This window comes from Podarcis raffonei, chromosome 5 (assembly GCF_027172205.1).
Source record: "Podarcis raffonei isolate rPodRaf1 chromosome 5, rPodRaf1.pri, whole genome shotgun sequence".
In the NCBI taxonomy this organism is placed as follows: Eukaryota; Metazoa; Chordata; class Lepidosauria; order Squamata; family Lacertidae; genus Podarcis; species Podarcis raffonei.
Genome location: NC_070606.1, coordinates 31,590,621 through 31,615,640, shown reverse-complemented (window position 1 = coordinate 31,615,640; position 25,020 = coordinate 31,590,621). Strand labels below are relative to the sequence as shown.

At 42.9% G+C, this 25,020-nt stretch overlaps 1 protein-coding gene and 1 long non-coding RNA gene across 2 annotated transcripts in view; one reads left to right on the top strand and one right to left on the bottom strand.

The window, feature by feature from the left end:
• LOC128413942 (prosaposin-like) overlaps nt 1-22,644 on the bottom strand; it is a 40,985-nt gene extending 18,341 nt beyond the window's left edge. The window contains exons 1-2 of the mRNA XM_053388510.1: nt 22,439-22,644; nt 727-860 (exon numbers count right to left, since the gene is read on the bottom strand). Of these exons, the coding sequence (XP_053244485.1) occupies nt 727-860; nt 22,439-22,499 (195 nt within the window). The 5' untranslated portion in view covers nt 22,500-22,644. The remainder of the gene's footprint in view (nt 1-726; nt 861-22,438) is intronic.
• Nucleotides 22,645-23,669: 1,025 nt separating this feature from the next.
• Nucleotides 23,670-24,392, top strand: LOC128413939 (uncharacterized). The gene is made up of 2 exons (XR_008330551.1): nt 23,670-24,158; nt 24,250-24,392. It is a non-coding gene; the product is annotated as an uncharacterized LOC128413939 (long non-coding RNA).
• The last annotated feature ends 628 nt before the right edge of the window (nt 24,393-25,020 follow it).

Here is a 25,020-nt window from a genome sequence, read left to right as displayed (position 1 = left end):
TCCAGGACACAGGTAATTGGGTAAGTTGGCATGTATGTTAAGAGCAGGGTGGTTGCTGTTTATGGCGGTGGAAATGTCTTTAATGTAACATGCAGTTCTGGCCTCAGTTCTCCTGGTGAAAAAAAGGAAGTGGAGCAAGGCCAGCTGACTGAGCAGTCGGTGCCATCTAGAAATCCTCCGTTAAACTGGCCTTTCCATATCCACTCAAAAAAGAAAGTAAGGGGGGAAACCTAATATGGTTTTCATACCCATTTCAGTTTTGTTTTGTTTTTAGACACTGTGTTTAAGGGGCTAGCTGGCTGGTATTCTACAATCACAATGCAATGCAGCATCTGAAACCCTAAGAATGTCACCTTTCATTTAGAAGAGAAGCAAGTTTGTAGCCCATAATACAGGAACGTGTGTTGGAGCTGGGCTGGAGGCCACAGGAGTGGAGGCAAGTGGTTTTGAACATGTCTGAGGACAGAAGCCTGCAAAAAAGCTTATTCATCTAAAACAACTTTTGTCACCACTGTCGTGCTTTCTGGTCAGGGGGCAACCTCATTACTCAGTGGCAGGTAAAACGTTCTCTGTGCTTGTTCAGAGCACCTCATTTTTGTTATTTGTTCACACTGCATGTTTCTTGGATGAATCCTGTGATCCCCTGTTCAGATTAACCCTTGCATTGAAGGACATGAATGTTGTAGGTGGGCAGGGAGTGCATACTCTGCCATCACATGGACTCACCACAGGGGTGTTGATCGCCAAAATCCCATGACAGTGGTCCAAAGTCCCGCACTTCAGTGCCGTGGGGAAGTCCCGACACCATGTTTCCGGACCCTCTGCACACTCTTTCTCCCAAGACAGGGGGCCTGCAGCAGCTGCCCAAAAGAAGAACAGAAAGGTTAGCTACACAGCGAAAAATGCTCTTTGACGGATTCTACCTTCTATTTAAGCTATCTCAATTTGATTTTGAAAGATAAGTAAGCTGAGCTGAGGACTTGCCCACTAGCTCGGCCACTCAGAGGAAGCAGCCTTGGAGAAATACTGCCACCACAAATGCCCATCTGTAAAATGGGAACAACAGTGATATGTGGCATCAAGCATGATAAAGTCAGAAAAGCACAGAAGTTCTGTAAACACGGTTATCTATATAACCTTATGATCGTTAAAACCACACACACAAATAATATATTTTGGATTTTTCACTGTTTTGGCCCTAAGTCCACAAGTTTATTTTCATGCTTTCATCTCAGCTTTTGCATTGGAAATACTGTATTTCCTTTTCATAGAAAACCATGCTTTTCTTATCACTGCTGGAGCAAGGCCAGTTTAACAAAAATGGACAGTCCTGCCGTTGAAGCCATCGTATCCTCTACGTGCCAGGAATAAACAATTTCAATATTTAATGCATAATTGTAGCACATGAAAACCATGTTAAGAGCAGCCTGTTGGGTCAGGCCTAGCCCAGCATCATGTTCTCACGGAGGCCAGCCAGACGCCTATGGGAAGGCTACCAGCAGAACCAGAGCACAAGAGGCCTCTGTCCTCCTTCAGTTTCCGGAAAACAGTATTCAGAAGCACTGCTGCCTCCAAGTGTGGAGATAGAAAACAGCCAACAAGCTAAAGACTAGCAGCCGTTGATAGACTTATCTTCTAATGAATGTCATATCCTCCTCATAGCTGACACCAGAATTAGGATTGTTCACACTGTGGTAAATGTGGCCATCTTGTTGCAATCACTTCAAATCACTTGGGACATGTCTGTGCATAGCTATCGCCTTATTATGAGACGACACTTACTACAGCCTGACCCAATGATCAGGGCTCAATTTGCAGGATGGGAATCTGGAGACCACAATGTTGCCTACGCCAGTTCTAAATGCAGTATAGCCAAGTTGGTGATCACAAAAGAGAGGGGAACCAGGACTATTCTGCCCACCCCAAGTAATTCGACCTAAGCCAGCCCTGGGGAACTGAAACTGGACCAACACAGAGAGTGTACTTTAAACAGAAACTCTGGTGAGCCCAGATGTCTACATCTCTATTTATATAGTATTTGCATTACATTGCAGAACCGAAAGCAGAAATATTCTAGCTATCCCTGCAACAGAGGTTTGCTCTGCAGACATTAGCAAGTGCTAATGCATATTTTTCAGAACACCTGCTCCCATACCAGCCATCTTGGACCCTCAGGGTGGGCGGGGGGAGAGCTCTTTGGCCCACTGAACAGTGACCCAGGAGAAGCCCCCCTCCCTTGTAGTGGAGCCCCTGGAGACACAGATGGCAGCAACTCAGATGGGTTTCTGTTAGCCACCAAAAATGCCTTCCCCCTTGAGGGAAATTACTTCATACTCTCCAGTATTTTTAAGGTTCCCCTGCCCCCTGCATTTTGACTGCATTTTGTTAACCATTAGTCCAGGTATTTCACTCTATTGTTCTTCTAGGTTGAACATAATTTCCGGTGTTGGAAACTGCCCCGAGATCACCATGAGCAATGAAGTGCAGTATGGAGATTTTGCAAATATAAAGGAACTAATGTTTAGCTCCACGGTTGTGAAAAGCTTCAACCGCCACTGATTTCTGCAAATCAGGCCAGGGTTAAAGGCACAGAAGCGGGTCTTTGTGGTTAGTTGGCAACCAGGTTTAGGAAACATAATTCACAAACTGCTGCAACGTCTCAGCTACATCTAGGAAATTATTTTGTTCTCTTCATGATCGCAATGGTAGGCCATTACTGTTAGCATCTTAGTATGTGACCAGTAGGGCCTGAAACTGTCATGTAGGTTTTGTCCTTGTTGTTGTAGTCTTTAAATAAGCACCCTCCCAAACTTTTTATCAGCCTAGTTCTTTTCTACTGTGATCTAAAGTTCTGAGATGTTGTAACAGTCAGTATTTCACCCAAAGCTTTTGTGTTTTACCATGTGCAGAATATCCCCTTAACTCAGCCTTCCCTAACCCCGTGGTGTCCTCCAGCTGTTTTGATCTACAATTCCCATGAGGTGGGGATTGCCTGGGACTGATGGAAGTTGGAGATCAGAATAGTTGGAGGGAAGCAAATTGCAAAGGCTCAGGCTGCCTTAAGAGCTTAAAATTTAAAATCTTGTTAAGGTTCTTCCTTTGACCCCTCAAATGAGTTTTCCTTCCTACTATTCCTGCTCATATCAAACCCCACAATTACCACCATAGTCACATTATTCTGTTTGGTGTTGGGAGGAATGGGAATCACTGTTTGCTATTTATTAGCTTCTGTGTGCTGCTTCGTACAATGAATGAGGCCGAGACTTTTAACCCAGTAATTTCACATCTTCAAAGAGGTTCATGGGATTACTTCTCCTTATGCTGTGGGTATGCTTTAGATGTAGGGTGGATAGCTTTTCGGGTGGTTCTTGCAGCTGAGCCTTTAATAGCAACTTGGATGTGCTTGCGTTAGCTTGGTATTATTCTTCCCATTTAGATGACCAACAAATGCACATAGAGAGGATCTGTTTGCATTGCCCTGACGACCAGATCTGCACATTGCACAGATCTGATGTGCTGTTCATGCAGCAGTTCTGTACAGAAAATCAGATGAGCATCTAGAAGTCAAATGCAAGGACAGACAAGGTCATAACCTCAGCTTCCCCACTGTCCGCACCACCACTCTAAACATTGATAATCTGAATAGGGCTACTTTTTTATCTCCATGCTACTGGTTTCTACAAATCAAGTTGCTCCTAAATTTTTTCCTCCCTGGACAGTTAACATCTATCTATATTCTGGATGCTACATCTCACAAAAAAAATTTTAAAAAAATCTACACCTACTACTACGGTAGTAAATTATTTATCCACATCATAGTTTTCATCTGCCTGTGTTGATCATAGCTCAAAGATACAGCTTGTCCACATTTGGGCATTATTTAGCTGTTAATCCACATTTTCCCCACTCGAATTAAGCAGAGTAATCCACACCTGCACACATTAGAATTTTTATGTAAGCAGCGATTTTGGTCTTTCCTGCTCATACCAGTGAGTGTTCCCTTTTGTGTTTATCCCTGCCTTCTAATTTGCTGATTCATTTATGCCAATTAAGTGCCAACTGAGAAGCACAGATAGCTGCATACGCTCACACTCCCTTGTTTATATTTTTTATTTTATTTTTTAAAAAATCTCAGCTCTACAAATGTACAAAAGCACATATTCAGGCAACTGTGAATTTTGAGCAGCTTCTGGGAGACTGAAAAAGAGATGAAAGCAATTGTAAATTATGAGAGCACACTTTTTGGATGCTACCCAATATATTTGGTATAGAAATTTTAACATGGTTTTCTTGTGCAATGTTCTGGTTCTTGCAAATCTGAGGGATCCGAAGGTGGAGGGGTGGTCCTGTGCTCAGGAAGACACCAGAAATAGTTACAACCACAGCAGGGAGAGGAGGAAGTTGTCAGCATGGAAAGGGAAGTAGCAGAAAGGGGTGACTGATCCACCCACCATGCAGAACAGCAAAACCAATTACTTCCTACCCTGAGTGGAGCAACTTGGAGCCTTGTTTTCCTCAATTTATCAAATTATTCCCATATCGGGTAAACCTGAATTTACAAGTGGGAGAGGGCATTGAGATGGCGTTGTTTGAGGGAAACATCATTTGGACCAGGCAGATTAAATGGAGATGCAAAGATCGGCGAACACACAGCAATCCCATAGCCGTTTAGGGTGGGAATGAGGAACCCGTGGCTCACAATATATTATTGGACTCGCATTAATTCCAGTCAGCATTGCTATATGGGTCAGGGATGATGGGATGTCCTCCTTGCATTTGTCCAGATGCAAGAGAGGGGTGTAGAGAAACCTGTTCAGAATTCTTCTGTGGATTTCAACATTCTTTACAGTGAGTCAGTAGCCCATTAACACTTTCTTTCTGCCACCCGGCTTCCGGAAATTTAATCTGCTTTATTTTTCCCCCTCCGCCCCTTTTTAATGTTAATCTGTCTTGGATCTCCAATTACGTTAAGGAAAGCGCTCACATGCATGCTTCCCTCATATGCAAATATTCCTCTCTCCCCCTTGCACACTTTTCTCATGTTCTTTGCCAGTTTGAACATGCACACTTCCCCTGGTGTTTGCACGAGTGCATCAAACGGTTTTGCTTCTGTTTCCAACACACACAACTATACTTGTGCTCTCCCACCCTATTACTGTTTGTCCTCAGATGGCACTGACAACCTTGCATGTAAAAACCACAGCCTGGTGCTGTCCCTCCTGTGTTGTTTTGCACACTTCTTTCATCATTCACCTTCTCAGGCAGAAGAGTATGCTGTTAGCCTATATCTGTCTTGCACTATTTCACTTTTTCTAGTATGCAGGGTGTACTTAGGGGTTGCCCACCCTGCCAAGGGTGCAGGCCAGGGGAACAAAAATATTGCACCTCTTCACTCTGGCTCAGAGTGGCTAGGAGGGAAAGCAGCAAGGGAGGGATGGATGGAGGGAAGCGGATAGACAGAGGAGGAGCAGAGCAGACCCCGATGACCACAGAGGAAGTCACGGGTGGAGCACAAAAGGAGATCAAGAGCAAACATTTTGAGCTTCTGGTTCACGGTCTCTCCCAGCTTTGGAGGTGACAAAACATGCCTTTCACGCGCAAATCATTATGTATTTTACAACAATCTATGCATCCTTCACTCTGACTCCAGTGGGGAACAAGCCCCTATTGAAATGACCTTTCTGTAAGATCTGGACACACACACACACCCTCCACGCAGACTGAAGGTGTAAAAGTGTAAATAAACCTTATTTCTTAAAGCTATGACAATCTCTACCGCAGGCATAGGCAAACTTGGCCCTCCAGATGGTTTGGGACTACAACTCCCATCATCCCTAGCTAACAGGACCAGTGGTCAGGGATGATGGGAACTGTAGTCTCGAAACATCTGGAGGGCTGAGTTTGCCTATGCCTGCTCTACTGCATCTTCAATTCTCCAAAGGTGCACAGAGCCTGGGCGAATGCCTCGAACCCCCCTGGAATCTTGCTATGGCTCGGGAGAGAGTGGGGGTGGCACCCAACTGCTGTAACAATATTAATGGCTGAAACACAGTGAAGTCGTTCTGTCCCGCTGTGTTTTAGGTTGTATTTCCATGTCTTGTCTCCACCTGATGTGTTCTACCTGTTTCGCTACCATGCACCTGCAACCGTCCAACTCCCAATCACGAAGCTGCCATCTGAGCATGTGCAACAGCTGTCTTAAATGTTCATGCCTCAGCCTGACCAAGAAGCGAGTGTGACTTAACATTTTCTAATTGGATGGAAGCTGGTTCGAGGGAAGATGCATCAAACAGCATCATTTCTAAAGAAACCACAGGATAGAAATGGATCGCTGCCAATGTTGTGTGTAAATGGGCTTGGGGGGAAAACAGCAGTGGAGCCACAGTGAACGGTAATGTGGACACACCAGAACCTACCCCCATTCTCCACTAAGCTGCACATAGAAACACACGCCCTTGCCAAGACTTGATCATGCCTCAACTGTAGCTCAGGGAGAATGTAGACACAAACAGCAAGGTTAGGATCATCGGGGGCGGGGGTCTAAACTCGGGGTGAGGATGGAAGGGGATAAGACAACAAGGGAGAAATTGGCAGAGATTAGGAGGGGTGAATGTAATTCACTGCAGGGATTGTGACATGACTGTTGTGTCGACAACAGACTGCAAGAATTGCTTTCCGGAACCTTGAACAATAATAGATGCTAGTTAGCAAATAGGCAGAGGCATGCACAACCTACGCAAAAGGGTGGCGGGGTTTTTGGTTGTTTTGCATACAAGGAAATAGTCTTAAGCATTAAAAATGCTTTTAGGGATGATAGAGTATTCAGAGGGCTGAGCGGTCCCTTTCCATCTCCTTTGCAGCACATCAGCATTAAAGACAATGACTGGGTAGGACAAGGCAGCAATTGCAAGGCAGAATTAGGAGTGATCTCATATTTGGGAGAAGTACCAGCATGAGCCACAAAATGATGCAAGGAGCTTCATTTTTGGGTTCCCTTGGGAGGAAGAGCAAGATTTATTCTTTAAAAAAGGAATAATAATGCAACTCTGTTGCTTGGCAGAGCATTTATGTAGGCAAGCAAGCAAACTATAGTCAAGGAAGTGCCCAGGTTCATGTGTAACGTCGTAGTTATGGTCAGTAAGGTAATAACAAACCATGGCTTGTTTTTGCTAACACACCATAGCTAAGACACTGGACAGGGTACACACATAACACTGAGCCATGGTTTATTGAACTATAGCTTAGTAAACTATGGTTTATAATTACAAAGCCAGGGTAATGAAAGAGTTCCAACCCCAAAGCCCTCTGCCCACCTCATCTGAACAACAGGCTCCCATGCTTCAACATGTACTTCAGCAACTGGCATTTGCAATTCTCCTTTATTTCTAAAGCAATTTGCCATCTAGCATGGAGATGAGGGGCTGCTGCCTGAGAAACATAAGCCCAGTGTCCCCTTGGGCACACTGAACCAGCTATGCAGTTATTTCGATCCCAGCCTGTGCCCCAGGGCACAGCCACATAGGTAAGATATATGCATACAAATACCATATTTACTCAAATCTAATGCTCACCTTTTTTGGACAAATTACGTTGCAAAAATTAAGGTGTGCATTGGATTTGATGGCATATTTACATTCGCCAGCAAATACTTCTTTTTTGTTTCAAGGCTCTGAAAATTGAAGTGTGCATTAGATTCGATGGCGCATTTGACTGAAGTAAATAGAGTAAGGCTGACTGGAGGAGAGATTGTTCTTTTCTTTTAGAAAGTATTAAATACAAAGCTGTAACATACAGTGCATGGCTACATAAAACTGAAATTTAATTTAACCTAAAATACAAATATTAATAAGCATTATGAGGGAGAGTAACAGCGTAATCTTATGCATACTGTGGCGTTTGCCCATTCTTTGGGGATATGTTTGTATTGGGGGAGAGAAAGGGTTAATAGGTTGACCAATAAGAAAGCCCAGAGGAGGAGTCTACCTGATTTTGAGGCTCAGCCCAGAGGTTTTGACAGTTAGTTCAGTTGGTTCTTTTTTTGGGGGGGGGGAGAGATAGAGGAGTCAGAGTGAGTTAGAGACAGGGACAAGACTGAGAGAGAATAGAGTGACAGCGTTTCGAATATATTTTAAAACTTGTTTGTGTTTGAAATAAACTTTAATCTTCATTGTTAACTCTACCTGACTGAGACTCAATACTTCACTGGGGAACCCTGGTTTTTCCCCACAAAATTGGTGGCAGCGGAAGAATAAAGTAGTGGTGTACAGGTCAATAGTCCGTGAAACAACCGGGGGCTCTGCACAAACGCCCCAGAATTGGTGGCAGTGGTGGGATGAATACACGGGGAGGGGAAAGGTAAATCTGGGAATGATTACCTTATCCTGGGTGTGAAGACATATTGGTGTAGTTGTGGGAAAACCCAGTGTGTGAGGCAAAGCCAACATAATAAATTGAAAAGAGAACTTGAAGCTATTCTGGCAGAGGTTTTAGACTTGTGGATGGGTGAAATGAGCTTGCAGGGTCAGTGCAGAGACCCAGTGCAGGACTTTGGGGCCAGAGTCTAAAAGCGAACCTAGCCGGAGGGAATAGCAGTGAGGAAAATTTCTCTTCTCAAAAGTTGTCTTGCTGAGTTGCAGCAATTTACCTGGGAGTAAGCCCTGGTGGGGCTTCCTTCTGAGCAGACTTATACAGAGAGGATCTCAAAACCAAGAATAATAAATACTACAACTATAGAATGTAATACACAAAGTTTCCACAGCCATTTATTAGCTTGAGCTATTCACTTCTGGAAATTATGAAACCAAAATATAAATTAGAGAAGAAAAAGGGAACAGCAAAGGGAGCTGCATCATGAAAACAGAAGGGAAATTATCTCAGCTGGTCATTCCATATAAAATGAATATAATAAAGATCAATATCTTAAGTCTGATCCTTTGTCACATTTATAAAAGGAAACCATAAGCCATGGAAAGTTTTTACCAGGTTTTAGCCAGAGGAAGTAGACTTTATTATGACACTCCAATTATATGTTATAATAACTTTTAATAATAGTTTTAATATTTATATGCGGCCTATCCAACTGGGTTGCCCCAGCCACTCTGGGTGGCATTCAACAAAATATTTAAAACATTAAAAACCTCCCTTTACAGAGCTGCCTGCAGATGTCTTCTAAAAGTCAGATAGATGTTTATTTCATTTAATTCTGATAGGAGGGTATTCCACAGGGTGGGTGCCACTACCAAGAAGGCCCTCTGCCTGGCTCCCTGTAACTTCACTTCTCACAGTGAGGGAACCACCAGAAGGCCCTCAGAGCTGGATCTCAGTGTCCAGGCTGAATGATGTTTTCCAGTGCAGTCCCAAGTTTTGCTTTTGTTCCATAAGGTAAATAATTTGAGGACACAAGGCACCTCAATTCCTCAAGAGGCTTTGCTTAGGGCTCCCCTGTAATCAAGCACATGGCAGGTTCTATGTTAAAAATCAAGCACTGTTAGGAGTTTGCTTTTTGTTTTCCAATGTATTTCTTATCAATAAAAAAAATTGGTGTGGCACAAGCAAATTTTTATTCTGCAAGTGTGGCCCAGAGAAAAAAGTTTGAGAATCACTGCTATATGCTAAAAGCAAATTCATTCTATGAACTATGGTCAACATGCAGCCAAAACAGCATACTAGAGAGCTATCAGCAAGTTTCTGGAAAGCCCAGGATTTTCAGCACACACAAAACTAGGGCTGGGGGATAGTGGGAGTGGTGGTGGAGATTCCAGTTAGCCCAGTGAGGACTGAGCTAGAGGGGGAACAGAATAGCATGTCCTGAAAAAGGGCTAATGGGAATCTTGAACAGGATCACACCACACTGCAACATTTTGTTGCTGGTCCTGCTTGCCTTCTTTAACAATATTCCGTAAGTTGGATGCAGAATTTGTCATCATTTAGTGATTGCAGGAAGAACAGGTGCTGGCAGGTCTATGTAGCTGGTGCAATCTACATATCAGATGTGGCGATACGGGAAGAACTCCCGCAGAACCTATGACAGGAGGGCAGGGATGAGCAGAGAGTTAATGGCCTCTATGAGACGCACTTGTGTAAGCCCAGAGCACTGAAATGTGCCAGGCAGAAGCTATTACAAAAGACAAACAGGTTTAGCAACAAAACCTTTGTTTGCTGTCCTAGATTCATGTCTACACCCAGAGCATTTGCTAACCTACTAGAGCTGCTCATACGGATCCCTCCCCACCAAATATTCCCTGCTTCGGAACATCCTAGCAACTTGAATAAATGATTCAGATATGAGATTCCTCGCAGTACTGATCATCTCCCATCTCATACTCAGGGAAAAGTGTGGGCAGGACCAGATCATACCATACTATCAACATAGAAGGATAAAGGTTGTCAGGCAGATGGTGATAAGGTGAAAATCAGCCTCTCCCCTGGCCCCGATTTAACGAGAACGCCTTTTTCACATAAATAGTATTGTGCTGATGTCAAGTTTTTTAAGTCATGCAACATTACACAATCCCAGAGGGGTAGCTACACTCATTAAAAACCATCAGAGTCTTTAAAATATACCTCTTATATAGCATTGGCTTGTATACACCAAAACCCACATCATCAGATCCAATGATGGGCCCAAAGTAACCCAGTGAGCTTCTTGGGTATGTGGGGATTTAAGCCTTGTTATCCCAGGTCCTAGTGTTAACACTCTAAACCACTGCACCACAGTGGCTCTGCATAAGTATAGAAAGAAATGAGGGGCAGTTTACAGGAGGAGCTGGGAACCTCTGGCCCATGGGACAATTTGGCATGCAAGGCCATTTATTATAAAACCATGCCCACTTGCCAATCAGCTGGCATCGCTCTGCTGGGGCGGCGAGGAAGCAGGGCTCCATTCTGTGTTGGCTGCATGCCAGTTCTCCTGCCGGGAAATGACACATGCAGCTGGAGCAGCAGGGCTGAGCAGGAGCGAAATCCTGCTCTGTTTTGCAGTGCACACCAGTTTGAAAGCCGGTTTACAAGCAGCCCAGAGCTACTCTTTGAACCTTCAGTTTTCTGTAAACTCTACACAGTGAAGCAGATTAAAGGCCGGGCTAAGGGAGAGATGGATCAGCGCCACACATGAAAATCAGGTCCTATCAACAGGATAAACTTTTTACGATTGATACAACTAGGCTTGGACTCGTCGGAACTGGGAGTGACTAGATCCCGGCAGGAGGCCATTGTCCATTGCAGAGTTGTTCCTGTGCCCCGTTCCCCTTGCCTCAGCACTTGGGAGTCAGTCACACCCACTCCCAACTGGATCATTTCGTCTTTTGCTGGGTTAGCTTTTTAATTTATGCTCTGCATAGCAAAGTGACACACCTGTCTCTGAAGAGGGAGGGAAGACTCCTTGAAGCAGCAACATGGAAGGTTTAAAAAAACCAAATACAAATACAGGAAAGCTGTATTTGAAGGAATGCAAGTGTAACATGTCACTTTGTTTTTCACAGACACGCTGAAAACTAAGATTGTTGTGTGTGTGATAACAGAAGGGTTTTTAACTTACCCACAGGCATGAGTGACCTGTTTTCCAGCTCCGCATTTAAGAACTAAAGTCAGGTCAATTAGACTATAGCATCGGCATTCATTTACCCCCGCATAGTGTATGTTTGGAGAATCCATAATTTGCTAGATTAAAAGGCAACTACCCTGCTCCACACACCCTTTCTCATTTTTAAATACTGCCCAGCTGTGTGTTTAAAATACCATTGTGAGCGGGGGGGGGTCACACACACCCCAAACAAGACACCCCCCCCAATTGCTGGGGCCAATTGCCAATCGCCATTACACATGCTAGTATTTTTCTTTCAGAGATTTTAAACTGTGGGACCTCCTGTGCCACTGCCTGCCAAATTCTTTCTTTCTTCCTTCATGGTACTGCCATGTGATTTGTATGTATTATATTTCTCTTTGTAGAGATGCCAGAGCTGGTGGAACTGTACGAACTCTATTCAAGACAAGATAAAAATCCTCCTAGCCTGGACTCAGCCACACCTTCCTTTCTATGCAAAAAGGCTTTTAAAGCTTATCTACATAAAAGGAGGAGGTTCCAATTAGCGTTCTCATTATATAAGTTTCAATGCATTTTAAAACATTCTTCTTCAGGGTGGGAGTAGTCGACTAAAGAATATGTTTTCTTCTTCCCAAGTTAAAAACATGGTTGAAATGCACTCGAGTTTATTCTGTTTGCACTTAGTTAATATTATAAATCATTTCAGGTGTCCTCCTTGTTTGATGCTACTCTCTCCAGCCATGGTATTACAGCAGAGGTAAGAGTGAACTAATGTGGAGATGGTTAGAAGATTAGAAGCTACAAGGCCCACTCTCAGGCACGAAGATCACAGGCAGGGCTATTTTTCTAGGAAAAGTAGTGCCGAACTCGCCATGAAGACCTCCCTTGTTCTCTTAAAATGATAATAGCACACACCTGAGAGGTGCCGGAACTGAGTTCCAGCTGAAAAAAAGCCCTGCTCACAGGGGACGTAGGGTTAGTCGGCAGCTCTCTGCCTGACCTGCCTCGCAGGTAAGAACCAGAGGAAGGGAAGAAAATGCCAATAAAAATTCTCCACAGCAGCCGTGGGGATCTGGCAGCCCACAGGTCAAGTTATGCTGGTCTGGGATCCTCATTTGACCTGTCAAAGTGTCCAGTGGGAGTTGGGGGAGCTCTGGATTGACCCATGCTGAGCACATGGGGGTCGTTTGCATAAATATTTCCAAAGGGTGAGGAACGTCTGTGACTTCTGACTAGGCACTGTTGACTTTACCATTTTCAGTCTTTTCAGCACCATTACACGATACTGAAGAGAAGCAATGGGAAACAATGGTAGACTGTGGACTTTCCCTTTATCATACTAAAGGTCTCACCACTAGGTTCCCTGTGTTATCCCCTTATTTCCATCCCACTGTTATATGGAATGGAAATGGCAGCACATAGACTACTTCACAGATTGCAGCACTTGGGTGACTGGCTCTAGCATCAAATAATATTTGCATACGATTATAACACAAATGACAAAAGTCAATGTCTACAACATACACGATAGCTGCTACAAAAGTCGTCTGGTCTTTCTATTGCTTGATCCTGCTAATGTCTTGAGTTGCAAGTCAATGCTTGAGTACTTTTTCTCCAGGCACACGGATACTCTTGTGTTTTTAAATTACTGTTGTTTCATATAACATTGTTATACTGTACATTAGATGCCATCTTTGGATGCTCCCACAGAAAAAATTTATTATGGCTTTAATTGTGCCCCCTGAAGAAACCCACTCTTTACTGCTAAATCGACACAAATGTCAATTAAGTTTTCCGTGGATCAACGTTTGCTCAGATTCAGAAGTAAAAGTGGGGTTTCCTGGGAGAAAGCAGTGAGGCAAACAGAAAACTGCTCGGACCCACACCTAAAAGCACAGGACAAGTGGAACACCTCTCGAGTCTGTGCTTTCTAGGTGTGGACAAGCGGAAGTGTGGGCTAGCTCTTAGACTGAACAGATTATATACGGTGATATCAAGCCCACGGGATGAGAGCAGTAGATGAAGACTGCCTGTGCACCTTGGTGTAAGCTTTGGTAATGTATGTGCCCTGTACCCCTCATACTACTGGGCTGGGGAAATAAAATTCAACATTGCCAGGACACAGGTCCTTTCAAAACAACAGAATATTCTAATCAATGAAAATATTTAGAAAACCATGCATGGCAAAATGCTCTTGAACCTGTGCTATCATGTCTGATGACTTTCTGCACAGATCCAGCACTGTGTAAGCGGCTCGGTTTTCAACACAGCTGATGGAGGATTTGCTTTCAATATGTAGCTGCCAGTATCCAGCTTTTCTTGTTGTTCAAGCTGTACAGTACTGATAGCTGCCTCTGTATTTTCAGCTGGGATGTTCTCGTGCCCTGCCCCTGCCAATATCTGGAGATTTCCATCTCTTTAGAGGCAAACACTTTCCCTAAACAGCTATCTGCAAGATTCTTCTGAGAAAGTCAGAGGAATTCATAGAGTATAAAAGCCAGTATTTTGTTACTGAAAGATATAATGCACATGTTGAGATATTTGCTTGACTGCAATGGGAAGTTATTTTCGAGTCCTTCAACATATTCCTGTGGGTCTGATTTGTCACTGCGAAAGGTAGGAGTACTTGCCACATAGGACTTTACATGCACCTGCAATTTAGGAGTAGGAAGAAGATAGAACAGTTGTTGGCATCTAGGGTCCTATCCTGCTCAAGCTACCGCATAATGTGCTACCCATCATATTTATATCCTGGCTTCTGCCCAAAGACAGATGGAGGGTTCTCCTTTCATACTTGCAGGCACCCTGTGAGATGGAGACAGTTGGCTTTGCAGGGATCTGAACCTGACTTCAACCACATCCTAGTCCAGCACTCTAAAGGCTACACCACCCTATGTGTTAATTACATAGGTGGGGTCATGTTCTCTTGCTTCAAGTTAGCTGAACTGCAGCCCTCTTTGTTTTAGGAAGGGACAGCTTGGAAGCCCCTCAGATGGGACTAAAAGACCTGAAGATGTTCAGTGTTCTGAGCTCCCTTCCCCTAATGATGGCCTTTAATAAAGGTAGCGACTGAAATGCTGTCCTCCCTAACATACCTTTGAATCTTGGATGCAAAAGAAAAATATCACTACTGAACTTTTAGCACTAGCTGTGGCTATATTAAAAATTACACTGTTTTGTTTTTTTAATGCACAACATCTCACTCCCAGAGATCTTTTGGTACCTATCTAGACTCCTCACCGAGAGGTTAGATGGGAGACATTTGGGGAGATCATTGAGCTGGAGCAAAGTGCCATATTGTTAACAGTGCGAGGTGGGTTTACAGCCTACAAATGGACATTGAGCTCACTGAAAACACAGCTGTAGAAATTCAGAATTCATACATCTGAACGTTTTCAGCCTTAATGATCAAAATGACTTCACAGCAAGTTCAAGTGGCTAATGCTGCAATTTCAGCAATCAGCATACATATACGTAAATTTCAAGTGCGAATGAGTCAGATAACCCACAAGCAAGCCAGTCTCCCACCTGACAAGTCATCAGCACCTGGCTTTCTCAGCTGTTGAGCCACAGAATAAGCTTCCTGCCTAAAGGCACTTCTGATCTTATCAGTATGAAAATTAAGCAAAGACTGGGAAAGAGCACTGGAGTGGGAGGGAAGAGCATTTTCAAAGTCAACCTGCGGAGGACAGACAAGTGGAGGAAAAATTATAGGACTAGGTGCTCTCCTTTACCTACGTAGAGGAGAGTACCTTTTTACCTTTACTTACAGGAGGAGGTGAGTAGGCACCATTGAACGCAATGGAACTTCTGAGTAGAAATGTTTAGGATTGCCCTATAACCCACCCACAAGTCGCAGCCAACACCTTTGAAACTGCAACACTCATCTAGCTGAATGGACTCACAAACACATTTCCCAGCCTTAGCTCAATTGCATTACTAATCATGAGTCAAAAGGCAGTGCTCAGTCACAGCAGAACTGCATGTAAAAGTGAAACACAGTGGTCCATTTTACAGATTTATTCTAAGCAGCAAAATTGTCAGCGAATGAAAAGGTCAGAAGCATATTGGTTATCTGGATATACACTTCCCCCACCCCCAGCAGTGCAACAGTAAGAAGAGAAAAGTTCAAAGAACTATGCAAATTGGAGTAGTAGTCCTATCCAACTATTCCTTGGAAGACTGAACTGTTTATTTCTCAGTATATATATAGCCACTTGATTGTAATAAAACCTGAGAGCAGTTTACAAATACTACTACACGCACTGTAAATATGAGATAGCTAGATCTTGGAGACATGAATAATAGTTGTAATAATTGTTGGTTCTTTTTCGGCATTGGTTGATGTTTTCCGTTCACTGGGCCAAGTCATTGCCTACAGGTGCACCCCTTCATTCCATGTAGCAGCAACATACATGGAACCCTGCCGTTATGGGTTAGTGTTTATAGTTAACTGTTGGTCAATGTCTTGTTCCAAAAGGCCACAACCACAACAAAACAGTCACAGCAGCATTGTAGTGGTGGTGGGTGGGGTTTTTATTTTTAGTTTTTTTTAAGACCAGGGTGCTCTAGAACATGGCAGAACCCTTTGGTACAACTTTCCCCCCATTTATTTCGATCCAGCAAAACATCATTTACAGAATGGCTTGAATCTGTGCGGAACAGGGAGTCTAGCCACAAGTATCTACTCATCGGAGCTTAGCAAGGCTTAACTTCTTCCAGGGTAACGACAGCTATCTAGCAAAGTCACAATAATGTTAGATGAACCGTTGTGTGGTCCACAACCCTTGGCAAGCATCAGGATCAGATGTTGCCCATAAAACCCAGCATCAAAAGAGTACCCACTTTAATTTTTGTCAAAACAAAAAAAAAAAAATTCCTTCCAGTAGCACCTTAAAGACCAACTAAAGACCAACTAAAGACCAAAAAATTTTTTTGTTTTGACTATGGCAGACCAACACGGCTACCTTTCTGTAACTTTAATTTTTGTGTTAAAGAAAATGATAATAATGGCAGTTGTTACAGCTGTGAAGGCAAGCTAAAGTGAGAGGAGGGTCTCAATAGAGGGTTCCCACATGTACATACCTTGGTGCATGCCCCCCACAACAGAAGAGTAAATCATAGAAGACCAAGGAAGGCTGTGCATAAATTATACAGATCAGATGTCAGCTCCTATTGGGACAGCATATCAACACACACCCAATTATGAGACAGGGCCTACAGCTGCAGAGGGATATGTTGGCACTCTTAGCTAGGTATGGAGCTGGCTTTTCAAAGGAGTTATAAACACAGAGAAACTAGGAAGATAGGAACTGCAACAGAAGCAAATGTCATTGGACAACAAAAGCCCGGCACTTACATTTCTTTGCTCTCCTTCATCCACAGAATGATTGCCATACTACTATAACAAGAGTCTCAGCTCTCTTGCTTCCAGTATACATTGAAAACCATTACATCCCACTGTCAGTTATAGATGTTTCATGTTGTTTGACATTGACCGCAAGCTTTTTCCTTCATAAATTGTTACTGTCCCAACCAAAATAGGCATGGGAGTAGTGGAGCTGCAAACTCTTTCCATCCCTTCTGCAGTCCAGATATTCCCCAGCCCCCCAGGCCTGCCAATTTGTGGAAGAAAAAGCTTAAACACAAAGGCCAGTATCAGGATAAAACATCAAGCGTGGTTTGGGCCCAGAGCTCCTAACTAAAGAACCATGGGAGTCAAATGGTAAAAGACTGGTCTCCAACTCACGAATACCCCACACCTGTACAAAAATAGTTTTACCTGCTCAGTGAAGTGCATGGGAGGAAAGGAAGAGAACCAAATATGACAGCTAAAGCTATTTCAAACTGGTTTACATTGTGACATAGATCTATCCCACCCAAGGAACAGCTGCAGAGGAAGCACTATGTCTGAAATAAGAGTTCAGCGGCCTAAAACGAAGTTTCATCTATGCCATTTGATCTCTGATGGCTGTTGCATACTGCAAGCCAATCATCCTCATTTTAGTCATTTGCCATGTATGCGTGACTTCGTTCTTAGTGTAATATATGGGAGGATAAACAGGTAGAAAGCTTTACCTTCCTCTTTGCATTGCTCCCAAAATTATACTGAATGAGATAATAAACATTCCTCACCAATAAGTACCTTCAGTAATATGTAATATTCAGTCTTATACAATGGGTGCTATTCAATATGTATTTTTTTAAAGGGAGGAAAGCATCTGGTTGCTATTGAGCCCTAGGGAGCAGCTTTGGGCAACCCATCCCATGAGGAAGGAATTTTCCATTCCTTTAAACAGCTCTTCTAGCCTACTTTAGCTGGAGAAAGCAATGCCAATGAGCAAGCATTAAATCATGGAGATTTTATGCTATAGCATTCCTATAGCTTCACAGTCCAGAGAGGGACATTTTCCATTTGAATCTGTGAATGCATTGTAGAACAAGCATTAAGACACCCAGCAATTTGGGCTCTTCATCTGATTTTTTTTTAAGGGTATTTATTGCAATTAAGGAAGTACTTAAAGATGCTGACTTAAAGGTGTGTGGCTACGCAAGACACAAACAAGATCTGCTAGTGATCAAAAGACAGGACTTTATCCCTGTTTTCTCGTCTCCTGGTCTCTGCTTTTCGAGTTCATGCCTGCCACCAGCTTCCCTTGATTTCTAACACCTCCATACTTTTCCACTCAACTAAATGGCACAAATCAGATAGGTTATATGCTGCATGTTATAACTTGCACAATGCACAGCATCTACTTCTCTTTCACACAGGACACCATCAACTATCTACTGATACCTACTTCACTGCACTGATATACAAGACATTGGGTATGTGTCAAGAATCAATGGTGTTTTCCAGGAACCAAAGGCAGGGTTAGATGCATGCAATGCCCCCCACCTTGGGTTGTCTGATGTTGCTACAGAACTCTCCTTGGCTGTCTTTTCCAAGTGATGCCTCCCCTACTACACTTCCATTTAGAATTAGAACAAAACCACCACTGGGCAGGAGAAGCTCCACATGGCCATGTGGCAATTTCTCCATGTAGGACATCAGCCAGTTGCCACAAGAGTCACACTGTTATCAGGCAACATAAGACTCAACAAAAATAGTTTTAGATTGTTCAGTTGCATCTACTTTAGAGACAAGTTTGCCAGCTTCTTTGCATCCTTGAAATAGCACCAAATGCTTAGACCCAATGCCTCCTCAACCAATTCCCATCAGTGCCACCACTCACATGGCTGATGGTCACATATGATGGAAGTTGAAGTCCGATGCCATCTGGAGGGAACATGTTGAAGAAGCCTGACTGAGACTGACAAGAGGGCTTAATTTGAGTCAAGGATCAGCTTTACCTCTTATTGTTGAACCTTAAGGTATTTTACATTATTATGCATTGCCAGGGTAGAAGATTGCTGTCAATGCCAGACAGCAGAAAACGCACATTAAACTTGGCCTTAAGAGAACTCAGTTTTGCTGGAGTGGGCATCACAAGTATGATTTAGCCTGAGATTCCCACACTATAAATGTAGAAGAACCAAGAGCCCATTAGCACAGCCCTGCCCTCACTATAGCTGCCCAGCAAATCGTATTCAGTGGTATGTTGCCTTGGAACCTGGAAATATCATCATGGCTAGTAGCCATGGATACAACCTGCACTCCATGAATTTGCTTAACCCACTTTCATTCCATCTTAAGCCAGTAGGGATTATTACATACTGTGACAGCAAATTCTGTGCATTATGTATGACAGAGTTCTCCATCAGCATGATTTATGCTGCCAAGCTATTGTAGTAGTAAGAATCATTTGCAAGAGAACAGCCTACAGTTAGCTTCTTAATGGGTTTTCTTGCTACTTTTCCTGCATTACGCTTAACTACTTTTAGGATTTGAACTCTTCTATTCCTTCGCAGGCCTCAGCTAGTTTGGACTGCCTCCCATCTGGCTTCTGTTAGGTGGAATCTTCCTTACCTCCCACAGCATTGCTTGCATTTGTGAAATTTAAAAGCATCATGAAACCTAACATATAATGCAACCCTAAAGATGCTAGATGTTATGGACAGAAAAGCTTTAGCCAGGTGAGTTCCAAAATGATCATCGCTGCATTTGACTCCCAGCTCTAGAAGAAAACTTTGTGAATGGGCCTGTCCCCTTGTGTAACAGACCTAAATATAACGCCCCCCTACTCTCACAAAGCTTTACCTCTCCACTAGTAGGTCTCATATAACCTTTGATACCTGAAAACTGGTGATAGATAAAACATGGATCCTCGGTTCCAAAGCATGTGCTACCTTTGAAACCTTAACCATTTATCAACCAAAGAATTATATGGGGACCAAAACGAAATATACTTTAAGATGAGATATCTCGGGTCAGTTTGGGGGGAGGTGGAGTGATAGACCAGTGCTTCTTAAACATGCGGTTTTTGAAACAAGGGGCTTTTCACACTCTGGCTTTTCATCAGTGTCCACAGTATTTCGTGTTCTGATTGAAGTTCCACACACCATACTTTTAAGTGGTACTGTCAGTGCTTTCAGAACACTTGATTATATAAGTTTCAGCCTTCATCTTTTAATCTCACTCGGTTTGGTATTGTGTTTGACTGACTGGTGCTAAGCTCCTGGGGGCAGGGATGAGTCTCATCCAGCTTGGGAGTAATGTGGCTGGATATGGTGCAATGATATGGGAGTTGGGGCGTTCCCTGGATAGTTTGGAGTATCCTAGGAATGACTGTGCTACACACACTTTTCCAGCAAGTCAGGCACGAAAAACTACTCTGTACAATGCTCTGCCTACGCAGCATAGAAGAGGGTGGCAGCAGCGAAGCAGCATGGGAAAAGGGATTTAACAGCTGTTGCATGTGGATTTTTTCCACAGCCAGATTAAAGCTGAACCACCATGTTGTCATGAGAGGGAACCGTCTCACCTGGCTGCCACTGAAGGCATGGTAACCATTGAATATGTTTGTTTAGACCAGGAATGGGGAACGTGTGGCTCTCCACCAATGTTGCTGTTCTACAAATCTACATCTCCTCCAACCATTGGGCCATGCTGGTGGCGGGACCTAGAGTTCAGCAACATCTGTAGGGCCACAGGTTCTACACTTATGGGGTAGTCCATCTGGCCAATCTTCTCTTTGCATTCTAGAAAGGATCTAGGTCCTTTTTCAAGCATTCAGAGGGAGTAGGTCTGGTAGTTTGTCTCTGTACTCTGGTTGTAGCTGCTCTTTTAAAAGAGCTAAAAAAGTTAGCTGTCCCAAGGGTGATTTGCTATGCGGGATATTACTATTAAGAGACACTTCTAATCAGACAGGACCCGCTCAAGGCCGGCCTACACCTTCACAACATCCTATTTGTATGGTGACTGCATTTTCTCAAAACACTGGAGTGTCGATGGACAGGTTCTCAAGGACAGACATTTATGCGCATTGAGTAGTCTTAGCCTAATCAGGGCTCCCAGAGAAATCTACATGGCTGTGAGGACAGCTCACATAGTCTGCTGCAGGAAACAACTACCAAATACCAATGTACTTATGACAAATGCCTTCCAACAAGGGATAAAGTTGCCTTTATTCATAGACAATCCCCACTGGGACCAGGTGATCTCTCACAAAAACAGTTGTCTGGTAATCACTGTTCAATCAGGCTACAGCAGAGGGGGAGAGTGAAAGCAAAGCCACCATCAGCTGTGCTGAAAATCCAGCAACCTTTGCCTCCTCTCCTAGGACAGTTTTCATTCTAGATTAGTTGGTTTTTAACAAGTGCCAGAGTTTGTTTTTTTTCCTGCTTTCCTGATATTTTTCCTTTTGTGCTGTGTCTTTTAGATAGCAAACATAAGCACAGGGCTGCTTTATTATTGGTCTTTGTAAGGTGCCCTGGGAGCCTTTTCAGCTGGAGTAAAAGGTTGGAAATAAATTGCATGGGTGGGATTTCATTGGGTAAGGGCCTGCAATATGAACCAATATGAACTCTCTCTACTGCCCTCTCACCCAAGCAAGTCCTGCCTTCAAGTGAAGGCAAGTGACGGGCACTTCAGATGAAGGTACCTTTCAATTTTGAAATCAGGATTAGCAAGAACAGACATGCTAGCAAGCTGATATGTTCCCCATATTAAAATACCTATCTGCCTTAAAGTCATGTGTGTGCAACCTGCTCTGCTGCAATAATGCAATCCCTCTTTTTCAACTGCCAAAAAGGAGGAAGTTGTGGTCTGCTGCAAAACAGCAAAGGGGCTGTGAAAAACAACAGAAATAAGACAAATGCAGCTTCACAATGAGAATTGAAATAAGGTTGTTCTGAGGAAAGTTACAGATCATCTACACATGCAATAGCACAATACGTAGATATTTGTGGGTTTTCATACATCAAGCCGATTGGTACCGATTGTTCCTTTCATAGGATATTAAAAGCCTCAGCTTGGTATACTAGCTCAATCTAGGGCACTGCACACTATGGAACGTAATCACCCCTTTCATACATCCATCAGATCTTTAAAGAGAAAACCAAGGGAATTCTATAGTACAGTTGTCTCAGAACCTTCTGCTAAGGTATAACCATCTAAGCAAGCAAAGCACAAGTTTAGAGAGATAGAAGTATCAGTTATCCAGCACTCTTGGCCAGAGACACATTTTGAGCAATATACATACGTTCTACAAAGCCTTCTCCACTCAAATGGTCAAATAAATTGTTTCTCCGAGGAAGGAAAACTTACAGCACTCTGGGAGTTGGGGACTAGGCTGCCCTTAGGGTCCTCTTCCAACTCTACTCCTTTCTTTTTCCATTACCTTTTTTAATTTATACATCAGCATAAGTTTGGTGCCACTCTCTCCCCCTCTTGTGTTTGGATATACAAACTATGCCCTGCTTGTCTCCCCACTAAACAGAAAATGTTGTCCTTACCTTGGTAGGCAGCCAAATAGAGTGTTATCAGCAGCACCCACCCTTTCCATAAGCCCTCCATGTTCTTCAGTGTTACTGGATCCTTCTGGTGAAGAGAGACAATGCCTCCTGTCTGCAATGAGCAATCTTGGGAAAGGCAGCAGGATGGAGAGAAATTAACACCCACACGCTTGAAGTTTCACAAGTACCATTTGCCACACCCAGCCTCAGGTTAATGCAATTAATGCACATGATCTGTAAGAGCCAGAGCACTCCCAGATGAGAGGCTCCTCCAGTTTCTGTGTAATAGCTTAATCTCTGCCAGCTGACAAGATGTGGCTTCCTCTGTAGGTAAAAGTTGCAAGGCCAGGAGGCTGTGTGCTTTTATGAATCTATGTCCCAAGCACCTAAGCTGTGCAATGTTGTGAGTCTGCCAACAGATCTCTTTACAATCAAAATACATTGCTACAAGAGAGTCTAAGGATAGAGAAGTCTTTTTTTCTTCTTCCCAGAATCACCTTAATATACCTATTACTATGGTAATGTAAATTAGGGGTGGTGAGAGGTCATTTAAACTTGCCAGATTCAAATCAGGTAGCCTGGAAGGCAAGAGTCCAACCCAGCTATGACCTTTTCCCAACTTCCAAACTGCATTTTCCCAAGCACTCAAAATCCAAATCAAAGCACTAAGGAAAGGAAACCCTGCCTCATTTCTTCTTCTCCCCACTCCTTCATTACATCAGTTTACATGGAGAGGGGGACAAACCCTACAGGGGCAAAATAAAGGAGTTGGAAAAAGAGGCCTAACCCCCATGGAAGACAAGGCTCTGGTCTTACCCCACCCCATTGGGCCCCAACTATATTCTTCGTCTTCATAGGATCCAATGGCTCCATATGTCCCTATAGACTGATATGGGAAAAGAGGGTAGCAGCCAGATGGGCTTGCTTTTTGCTCCTAAACTCATTTTGGCTCCATAGCAAACACTCCCCACCCCCCCAAGCCACAATATAGGCAAAAATGGATTAAAGTTCCTTTGGAAGCAGGAGGAAAGGCTTCTATATTGCCATTACACAGTCTACCAGCATGCTCCCAATTGAGAGCTGGGAGGGTACATTATTCTCTGTACGGGATACAAGACAGGATATATTGGTGAGGGGACTTTGTATTTTTCTCTTTCTTTTTTCTCTTTTTTTAATTACAATTTTATGTTTAGAATAGTTTCTTTTATCAATGAATTGTGAAATCTTTTTAAAAAAATTATACATTTATTTATTTAGCAACCCTAGAACTTTCCAAAGTTTACTACAGTACACTTAGGAGCACACTACTAAGTTACCTTCAATCAGGACCTCATTCAAGGCCTCACCAACTTCAAAGTTACATTTCTTTAAAAAGACACAAAGCTGATTTATTTAGTTAAGACTTTTATTTTGAATTACAGAAGCTTTAATGGAAAAAGTGGTTTATTAAAGCATTTTCTTGTTTTCTCCCAGTTTATACCTAGAAGGTAGAAAGGTTTATGCCACTAGAACGAAAACATGTAGTATGTTAGAACACACAAAAAGATGAAAGATCCCAGTTCTGAGAGACTTCTTGTCCATTACAGAATCACCTTCTATGAGATCCACACATTTTAGAAATTCAAGCAAAAAAAAAAAAATTGTGTCTACTTCCAACTGCATTACGCAGCCCTGCATTAAAATCTGACAACCTCCAAGGAAGAAAGGTCATTACTAAAAGGTAAAAGGTAAAGGTACCCCTGCCCGTACGGGCCAGTCTTGACAGACTCTGGGGTTGTGCGCCCATCTCACTCAAGATCTTTTACTAAGAGGCAGCAAATATTCACCCTATATCAGTGCATGAGATCATTAAGCAAATGCCAGCATCAACATCTGCAGTAAGATTTAAAAAAACACAACAGCTGTTTTGAATTGTATATTCATTTTCAAGTAGCAAGAACTTGGAGCCAAAGAGCAGACATAAACATCTGTTGGATAAAAATCAAGACAATGCCCTCAATACATCTAGGATGTATAAAATAAAGCTGCATGAAAACAATCAACAGCTTACTTTGAACAATTAGTTTCCTGCCATTAAAATTAGTTTGCTCTCCATTCCAAACCAATTGTTTTACTAAACAGTTTCAAAGATCTTGTGTGCCTAAATTTAACATGCTAAAACTAAAAAACCCTGAAGAGATTTGACTTTTAAAATTTCCATTTACCATCCTCTACCTTGAATAAATTGTTTAGAAAACTATGCATTCAAGAGTTATGGGGCCTATGTGTAATGGATAGTTCTCACCCCTCCACCAAGTACTGTTCTTCAGCTTTCAAGCTGACCAGCTTGGATGAAACTTGGAAAAATATATTGAAGCTACAAACAAACTAAAAAATGGCACCATCCACAATCTAGGCCTTGGATTACCATCACTGGCTTCATGAGCCATCTCTGTCCACACATACTAGGTGTCCTCAACCAAATGTCATTATGCATACTATTATCACATGACATTTTGTGGCTAAATATTCTGAACTTAGCGCTATCACTATCTAGGAGAATGTCTAGTCATGCAAATAGCAGCAGTGTGCAAGATAGCAGC